This window comes from Carassius carassius, chromosome 39, assembly GCF_963082965.1.
Source record: "Carassius carassius chromosome 39, fCarCar2.1, whole genome shotgun sequence".
In the NCBI taxonomy this organism is placed as follows: domain Eukaryota; kingdom Metazoa; phylum Chordata; class Actinopteri; order Cypriniformes; family Cyprinidae; genus Carassius; species Carassius carassius.
The window spans coordinates 10,071,536-10,081,673 of NC_081793.1; the positions used below are offsets into that span (position 1 = coordinate 10,071,536).

Sequence of the window (10,138 nt, forward strand, 5' to 3'; positions counted from 1 at the left end):
TTTATATAAAATATATATAACCCTCAATTAAATAATTTTTCTTCCAATATTTTACGCATCGTGACCAGTGATCTTGTTCTGCCTGCTACAGTATTTTTCTCTTTGTGTCCATCTTCAGCATCTCTGGCTCTGTTAATGGTCGTTTACACACTTCATAATATTTCCATACGAATGACATTCTGGAAGATCATTGCAGCTACAAAGTTACTCAATAAGATGGGTATTTTGAAATACTTTTGTATGTATTTTTCATTCAAGTGCAAGAATGTGCACTGTACACACAGAAAACAGTATGTGAAATCTTAATGGAGCTGTCCTTAATGTTCACTTGAATGAATGCTTTAAAATCACTTGAATTTTTTAATTAGCAAGGCTTAAAAACTTGTGCGAATTATAAACTTTCATGACGAAGCAGCAGACAGTCCTTATTGTCAAGCCCTGCATTTCGTTGCATAATCAATTTATGACAGTTATTTAATATTATGTGGTACGTATTTTCTATTATTAGTAACAAAAATATGTATCTTTTATAAGACTGCAAAAAGCATTCTAGAAATACAAAAAAAAAAAAAAAAAAACGATCTTGCTGTAACCACTTTTTTCATATTTTTAGCAGATACTCCAGGACTGCTGCAGTTTGAAGTGTGCCCCCTAACTGATTCGAGCTTTAGTGTGTCTTTTCAACACCCTGTAAATGAATCACTTGTCTGTGGTAAGGAATCCACACTTTACATTTAAGTGTTGTTCTACAGCAAACCTGTCTTGGAGGCCCACCAGCCCTGCACATTTTGTATGTTTTCATTATTTAACTCACCTGATTCAACTCGTATCATTAGTAGAGACTGCAAGACTTGAACTGGGCATGTCCAATAAGGGAAACATTAAATGTGCAGTGCTGGGGGGCCTGTAGGACAGGGTTGAAAACCCCTATTCTACAATGAGACGTAACTTAAGTGTGAGCTGAAGTTACCATAGTTTTGCCTGGTCTGATAACTTACTCGGTCTGTTTTTGCTCTCAGTGGTGATGGAGGTGATTGACTCGAGACAGGTAGCCTGTAAGCTCTACAAGGGTTTATCTGATGCTTTGATCTGCACTGATGACTTCATTACAAAAGTAGTCCAGAGGTAGGTATAACAGATGGCACATGCTTACCTTGAAGATTTTTTGCATTTGTGCTCCTCATACATGCTTATAACATATTAGTGTAAGCAAAATAAAGTATTGATTAATAGTGGCAGGAAAACTGTTTAAAAAGTTGAGTTGTTCTCAGGGTTTGAAAAAAAAAAGTTCACCGGGGTCTGTGTACTTATGAAATTAAAAATTAAAATTAGAACCATGCACACATTTGAAACAAAATATTGAATTCTTTCCTAATTTTTGTTTATGGCCTCTAGATTAAATGGTCCAAAAAGCCTGGAAATATCCAATCTTTGTTCCATACTTTCAAGTAAGAATGTAGAGCGTTATCCTTTTTGGAACCTTACAGAGAGAAGATTCAGGACTTTATTTCAAAGATTTTAATGTTGTTATCATGACTGGTGTTTTAATAGGAAAAACTTATTTAAAAAAACCTATACAAACCATGTGCAAATTCATCTGTCAACACTATTTATGATCCTGCAACACTTAAAAAAAAAAAAAAAAGGGGGGCAGTCGTGGAGGGCCTCATAAGTTTCTATGTTCAATGTGATTTTTCAGCATTGAGCAAAGTAACCAATCACAGATATATCTGTTGATTTCATGAACACAATGACCAATAAGAGGTGTTTAAGCATCATAGTACCACTTACATCTCTTTCTTCTCTTTTTTAATTTGCATAAAAAGCAAAAGGTGGCTACTTTGAAGAACCTACAATATGACATTTTCAGTTGTTTCACACTTTTTTGTTATGTATATAATTCCACGTGTTAATTCATAGTTTTGATGCCTTCAGTGTGAATCTACAATTTTCATAGTCATGAAAATAAAGAAATCTCTTTGAATGAGAAGGTGTGTCCAAACTTTTGGTCTGTACTGTGTGTGTGTGTGTGTGTGTGTGTGTGTGTGTGTGTGTGTGTGTGTGTGTGTGTGTGTGTGTGTGAGTGTGATGGGATCTAGGAAAACTAAACACATGCTGAAAATTTACCCTTTTCTTTTGCTTGAACGTAACACAAGTTATGGCTATCTGAAGTTGGCTAATAGCTTTGATTTTCCGGAATGGAATTTTGAGAAAAACAGGTTTAAAGTAAAGACGGGTTTCACTTCTACTTAATGATCGCTGTGTACGATAGTTATTTATTATTTTAACCTCTCACAATATTTAATAAATTAATTAAAAAAAAAACCTGCATACTGTAGTTTACGCATGACTGGCAGTAAATGTGCATTGATGCTTTTCTGCTTGCTGTAATAAATCCCTATTATTCTGCACTAAATAATTGATTTTTGCCAAGATATTTTAAGATATATAGACAATGTTATAGAATAATAATTGATTGAAACACTAATTTTGACGGAAAAATAAAATAACTTTCAACCTGTTTTTCGAATTTCTTGAAAATTTCCCAGCGTGACATCAGATGGGTTTTCCCAGGTCGCATCACATATTTTAAGTTAAAGACACCTAATATAAGTGGGACTGAGATATCTTTTACTGCTAAAGTTTATTTTAGCCCTCCTGTCATTTATATCCATTCGTAGGTGAAAATTTTAATGTTGACAGCCCTCTACAAAGTGGGTTACTCTGTAAATATCCATCCATGATATTTATTTATCATTTTTTTCATTTTTGTATGAAATTTCCCTTTAAAATATGTGCTTCGTGTCAGAGTCAGAAATCACAAATTGCATCTGTTTTTCCTTCTCTAGATGCATGTCCATTCCTGTGACTATGCGTGCCATCCGACGCAAGGCAGAGACCATTCAGGCAGATACTCCAGCATTGTCCCTTATAGCTGAAACTGTGGAAATTATGGTGAAGAAGAACTTGCCCCCAACTGGCAGCCCAGGTTACATGGGAATGGGTACAGGGCCAGATGGGAGCAACCCAATGAGTCTTCCTGGTTTAAATAATGTAACAAACTCTGCAGGAAGCAACAATGTTGTTGGTGTTGGAGGAAGTGGATCTTTCCAAGGTCCAGTAACCTCACTTTTCAACATTGGTCGTACTGGTCAGGGAGGCTCATGTGCCGACACTGTAGGACAGGGTGGAGGCCAGCAGCAAACAATGCAACAACAACATCAACAGTCTCAGAGCCATGGTTCAGATGACTTTAGTAAAGTTACTCAGAATCCAATCCTAACCAGCCTTCTGCAAATAACAGGCAGTGTTGGGTCCAGTCCAACTCCCCAGCCACCTCAACCCCACCAGACCCCCCCACCAACCACCTCACCGGCAAGCAACACCAAAAACCACCCCATGCTAATGAACCTACTGAAGGATAATCCCTCACAAGATTTTGCTGCATTGTATGGCAGTAGCCCTCTAGAAAGACAGAACTCATCTGGCTCCCCGCGAACAGATAGCCAAGGGCAGTCTTGCCCCGGCACCAAGGGCAAGAAAAAGCGCCCAAGAGGCTCTGATAAAGGAGTAATGGGAGCAGGTGGCGGAATGAGCATGAAACATCAATCTCAGCAGCAGTTGGGAGGCATGACCCAACAGCATCATCACACACACCACTCTGAAGATGATTTCCACCGAGAGCTTTTCTCCATGGATGTTGATGCCTCCCAGAACCCCATTTTTGATGTTAGTCTTCCAGGTGATGGACTTGACACCCCTCACAGTATCACTCCTGCTCCAAGTCAGTGTGGAACACCACCTTCAGGTTCTGGAATTCCATACCACTCTCAGTGTCATGTCCAACCCCATACACAAGTCCAGTCTCAGCCTCAAGGATCTGTACCCCGTATGGTCCGCCTCTCCAGCTCTGACAGTATTGGGCCTGATATCAATGACATTTTGTCTGATATTCCTGATCAGGCCAACAAAGGAAGCAACAGCAGTCATGGCCAGCACCTCATGGCTGGTGAAGAAGGGGGTTCCTTGGGAACTCCACTCCGGGATTCTTCCAGCTCAGGCCAAGGTAGTGCAGTTTTTGAGGCAGATCTGTTTAATGCAAACAGCAATGAAAATCCCTTTACTGATGCAGCAGACTTGATTGCAGAAGCTGCTACTGCAGCAACACCCAATAGCGATTCTTCCTCAACTAATTTCTTTCCAGACACAGATTTCAACCCAGAGCTTTTACCAGGACAGGGAAGTTTTTCACAGACTTACTTTGAAGACAGCTCCCCCAGCCCTGACCCAGATCTTGAACTGGTTAAAAGTTTCAGTGGGGGAAGTCAGCAGAACACTCCTACAGGCACACCTCAGAATCCTGCCTCACATGACCAAAATACTCCAGAGGCTTCATTGAAAGACCCTTTTGAAATGGGTATTTTTAGTGGGAATGGTAGGGGAGGAAAGCCAATACTGGGCCCAGCATCAGAAATGGCAGACTCACACTTTTCTCATACTGGTGGAGGCCAAAGTCCACTCATGTTGGGCATTGTGGTAGCAGGTAATGATTTTAAAAATGGTGATGCAAAGGTTAAACTGCAGCAGATGAGGGCAAAGGAAGATAATGGGGGAGGAAATTCTGGAATAGCAATGGGGAGTGTATGCTCTTCTGACATGAAGCAGGTAAAACGCAGCCGCACTCCTTCAAGTGAGGGCAAATCAAAAGACAAACCACCAAAACGTAAGAAGTTGGATGCAGATGGCAAGTCACCTTCACACAGCTCAGGGGCTCGGCCATACACTCCTCCTTGTGGTAGTGCAACTTCTGGAGGATTAGTTAGTGCTGGTGGAGCTAAGTCTCCTGGGAGCTCAGGGAGGTCTCAGACTCCACCGGGAGGTGCTACTCCACCAATCCCCAAAATCACTATACAAATACCCAGGACTTTAACTGGAGGAAAAACATCATCTCATGGAGGCTACACATCAAGTAGCTCAGCAAGCGGAGGTACTGGTAGTACATGTGGTACAAGCAGTAGCAAAAGCCACCATTCCCACTCCTCTTCTTCGGGGAAGATAAAAAGTAGTAAACTTGAAGGCTCTGTTGGGCAAGGCAATATCCCCAAATCATCAATCATTTCAGGTATTGGCAGTGGTATGTCTTCTCAATCCAAAGGATCTTCTGTGGGGTTGGGTGTAGGCAAACCATCCTCTTCTCCCATAACAAAGCATGGTTTGTCAGGCTCAGGCAGTGGTGGCAGCAGTGGAACAGGAAGTGGAAATAAAAAGCCCCAAGGTGGTAAGCCACCCAGCTCACTCATGAACCCCAACATCAAGCCCAACATATCACCCTCACACTCTCGTTCTGGAAGTTCTGACAAGCTGTCCTCTCCCATGAAACTTCAACAAGGCCAGTTGCCTGGAACCCCACCCTCTTCTAAGGCTAAATCTCCTATTGGCTCAGGCAGTGGAGGGTCAGGAGGATCAAAGTCTTCTTCAGGTGGTGGAATAGGAACCCCAAAACAATTAGGCAGTAGCTCATCCACAGGCACTTCTTCATCCTCTACCTCCTCTGCAAGCTCCTCTTCGTCATCTGGCTCCATACCTTTTTCTTCAAATGGTCAGTCACAGTATGGGAGCAGTGGTGGAGGTTGCAGTGGAGGGGGTGGAGGAAGTGGAAACAACTCTAATGCAAAAAGTAAGTCCCCTAGCCGAAACAAAAAGCCATCTCTTACTGCAGTCATAGACAAACTGAAAAGTGTGGGTAGTGGAGGAATTGGAGGAGAGGAAGGCGAAGGTTGTGGTGGCAGTAGTGGGGTAGTGCCGCAAAATACTGGTCCTACATCCTCCAAGCATGGTATGTCCTCCCTGGGAGGTGAATTTCTGAGCAAGCGAGACAAGATAGACAAAGATAGCAAATCCAAGGTGTCTGGATCAGGGGGCATTTCTGGTGACAAGAAAATTGATTCCAAAAGTAGTGCTGTGATGGGCACTGGTGTGGCAAAGATTATCATCAGCAAACCAGAAGGGGGCTCTCCAAGCATAAAATCTAAAGTAACTCTTCAGAAACCTGGAGAAAATTCTGGAGATGGTGCCATGCGTTCCCAGCACTCAGGCCACAAAGCATCACCCCTTTTCAGTGGTTCTACACCAAAACATGACCGCAGCTCTCCAAGCCACAGCCGTTCCCCTGGATACACACCTATAAATCCAGACAGTGAGAGTGAGTCTGGTAGCAGTTCAATTGCTGAAAAATCTCATCAAAACAGTCCTAGCTCTGATGATGACCAAACTATGAGATCACACCAAGCGGTTCAAGACTACATGAGTTCCATATCCATTAGCCAGAGTGAAAAACACAAGAAACATAAAAAAGAGAAGAAGCAGAAGAAAGACCGGGAAAGAGATCGAGAAAAAGAAAAGAAGAAGTCAACAATGACTTGTGGACCCTCCTCTCACCCAGTAAAGACAGATGGCTGGTCCAGATCCCCTATATCTTCAGAAACTTCAATGTCATTGCTTAGCTCTGAACGCTCCTCACGACCAAGTCCTGTGTATATGCATACAGAGGATGATGACCTCATGGACTCTGCCTTGACAGGCAATCTAGAACCTTTCAAATGAAATTAAAAAAAATAAAAAAGTTGATTGATTGATAGTTTGTAGAGGTAAAGGAATGCAGCTGACTTTTTGTCAACAATTGAAAAAAATATTTCATGTATTTTATGATGCCTATTTTATGAATTGTATTATGTATAAATGTAACTTTTTAATGTGGAATTATTATTTTGAGGGAAATATCTTGGTTATCAATTTTTATTTGAAAAAAAATGCATCCATTTAAAATCATTTGTCAGTATATAGAATATTGGTTCAAGACTTTAAATGAATATTTAGTTGCTATGTATGTGTTTTTTTCCATTTCTTTTCTAATTGTATACTTTATTTAGCATTTTCCCAAATAAGATGGTATATACACTGAAATCAAACATAAAATAGTTTTAGCTTGGTTAACTGGATGCATTGTCAAAAACTTTATATATGAAAGCCTCAATCATTTTAGTCTGTTTACCTCTAATTGAAAGAAAGTAATGAGCAATAATTGAAAGAAATTGAGCATATTATGTAAAAAAAAAAATAATAATAATTTTAGAAAATATTTTACATTTCCAATTATTTTACATCTTACATTTCTACTATCACTTTTGTTTACTACTGATGAAGTTATGTGTGTAACAAGAATTAATTTCATTGTGTCTTTCCTGTATAATGGATTGTTTTACAAGACTTAAATGTCATTGCCAAGTTTTTGTTGATCTTCTGGCCTCTTTCTTATTTGAGCCTGCAGTATGAGTATGGTTTGAGTTAAAGGGGTCATATTATCCTTTTTTAATGATTATTTTGTGTATTTGGTGTAACAGAATATGTTGACATTCATTAATGTTCAATAAACACATTATTTTTAAAATACTGTACATTATTGTAGGTCCTCTATGCCCCGCCTCTCTCAAACAAGTCATTTTCTACAAAGTCCCGCATTCTGAGCAGTCTCCTCTGATTGGCTAACTGAACCAGTGCATTGTGATTGGCCAAACTCTGCAAGCACTCGTTAGAAAATGTAACGCCCCTTTCCATAATCACGAGCTTCATCTTTCAAAATAAATGTAGACATTAATAATGTCCTTCGCTTTACCATCAGTAAAAGGCTGAAAGGGGAACAGAGTGGTGTGATCGACACAGTGATGAAGCTGGTATGTGTTTGCAGTAAACAAACCATGGACGGTTAAGACAGCCGATTCCACTGTGTGTACCTGTGTCTCTCTCCCTCTCTCTCTCTCTCTCTCACACACACACACACGCGATGTGCAAAACTCCACATATGAACAGTCAATAGCAGATATTTAAACTAATAACAAAACATATTTACAGTAGCTGATTCCGAAGTGAGGGATTGTCCTAGCAAAGTCAGAATTGCCTCCTCTCCTAGGTTGATGAAACAATCCTCCATTATATGAAGTCTTGAAGGTGATTCGTGATTGGCCTTCTGCTGCCCCGTGTCAAACAAGCCCACCCTGATGTTTCTATGACACTTCCATCCAAAGATATTAATTTTATCTTTTTCAATGGAAGTCTATGGAGCTTGTTGCTATGGTGCTTCTATATGGTTGCTAGGGCGTGGTTTGATGGCTTCACAATGATCCAGAGAGACTTGATTTGTTGCCTGATTAAAATGAGCCCACCTCTTTGTCTCTATGACACTTTGATCCAGAGTGATGTTCAATACAAAATCCCTATGTAATTTCCCATAGTAGGAAAAACACACTGTTTCATGGGCGATCCCTCACCATAGTATGTCTATGGGGCAACTTTGCGGGGCTCTAGCGCCCCAGGGGTACAACTTATACCCCACTGCGGGGTATGTTCTCGCACAGCCTCATAGCCTCTCCAAATGTGGTGATTCACGTGTTTCTGCGAAATTCTCTCTCGGAGCTACAATCCTTCAAAGTTGGCGGCAATGCTTTGTCTATGGGATTTTTTGCCCGATATTTCGCCCGGTGTACGAACATCGTACGCTCGATCGCTTATAAAAGTTATAGCACACCATTCCCGATTAGGCTGCATGATTTGACGCCTGTTTCGTTGGCCGAAATTTGTACGGAAGTAAGAATAATAACTAAAATGTACAGTCGCGGCCAAAGGTTTTGAGAATTACATAAATATTAGTTTTCAAAAAGTTTGCTGCTAAACTGCTTTTAGATCTTTGTTTCTCAGTTGTTTCTGTGATGTACTGAAATATAATTATAAGCACTTCATACGTTTCAAAGGCTTTTATCGACAATTACATGACATTTATGCAAAGAGTCAGTATTTGCAGTGTTGGCCCTTCTTTTTCAGGACCTCTGCAATTCGACTGGGCATGCTCTCAATCAACTTCTGGGCCAAATCCTGACTGATAGCAACCCATTCTTTCATAATCGCTTCTTGGAGTTTGTTAGAATTAGTGGGGGGTTTTTTGTCCACCCGCCTCTTGAGGATTGACCACAAGTTCTCAATGGGATTAAGATCTGGGGAGTTTCCAGGCCATGGACCCAAAATTTTCAACATTCTGGTCCCCGAGCCACTTAGTTATCACTTTTGCCTTATGGCACAGTGCTCCATCATGCTGGAAAATGCATTGTTCTTCACCAAACTGTTGTTGGATTGTTGGAAGAAGTTGCTGTTGGAGGGTGTATTGGTACCATTCTTTATTCATGGCTGTGTTTTTGGGCAGAATTGTGAGTGAGCCCACTCTCTTGCATGAGAAGCAACCCCACACATGAATGGTGTCAGGATGCTTTAATGTTGGCATGACACAGGACTGATGGTAGCGCTCACCTTTTCTTCTCCGGACAAGCCTTTTTCCAGATGCCCCAAACAATCGGAAAGGGGCTTCATCGGAGAATATGACTTTGGAGAGAAGTGGCTTCTTTGCTGCCCTTCTTGACACCAGGCCATCTTCCAAAAGTCTTCGCCTCAGATGCGCTCATACCTGCCTGTTGCCATTCCTGAGCAAGCTCTGCACTGGTGGCACTCCGTTCCCCCAGCTGAATCCTCTTTAGGAGACGATCCTGGCGCTTGCTGGACTTTCTTGGACGCCCTGATACCTTCTTCACAGGAATTGAACCGCTTTCCTTGAAGTTGTTGATGATCCTTGCCTGTGAAGCCATTTTTATTCAACGCAATGATGGCTGCACGCGTTTCTTTGCAGGTCACCATGGTTAACAATGGAAGAACAATGATTTCAAGCATCACCCTCCTTTTAACATGTCAAGTCTGCCATTCTAACCCAATCAGCCTGACATAATGATCTCCAGCCTTGTGCTCGTCAACATTCTCACCTGAGTTAACAAGACGATTACTGAAATGATCTCAGCAGGTCCTTTAATGACAGCAATGAAATGCAGTGGAAAGGTTTTTTTGGGATTAAGTTAATTTTCATGGCAAAGAAGGACTATGCAATTCATCTGATCACTCTTCATAACATTCTGGAGTATATGCAAATTGCTATTATAAAAACTTAAGCAGCAACTTTTCCAATTTCAGATATTAATGTAATTGTCAAAACTTTTGGCCACGACTGTACATTTCCTGAAGAATTCCCAGTATAATGGAGGTCTAT

The 10,138-nt window shown here is 40.9% G+C and overlaps 1 protein-coding gene across 3 annotated transcripts in view; it reads left to right on the plus strand.

Moving 5' to 3' along the window:
- Nucleotides 1–6,926, plus strand: part of med1 (mediator complex subunit 1) — a 124,640-nt gene extending 117,714 nt beyond the window's left edge. For 2 of the 3 annotated variants that reach the window (XM_059530665.1, XM_059530664.1), the window contains 3 exons: nucleotides 614–712; nucleotides 1,020–1,125; nucleotides 2,850–6,926. In XM_059530665.1, the coding sequence (XP_059386648.1) occupies nucleotides 614–712; nucleotides 1,020–1,125; nucleotides 2,850–6,603 (3,959 nt within the window). In that variant the 3' untranslated portion in view covers nucleotides 6,604–6,926. The remainder of the gene's footprint in view (nucleotides 1–613; nucleotides 713–1,019; nucleotides 1,126–2,849) is intronic. The other variant, XM_059530666.1, reaches the window with a different exon arrangement.
- The last annotated feature ends 3,212 nt before the right edge of the window (nucleotides 6,927–10,138 follow it).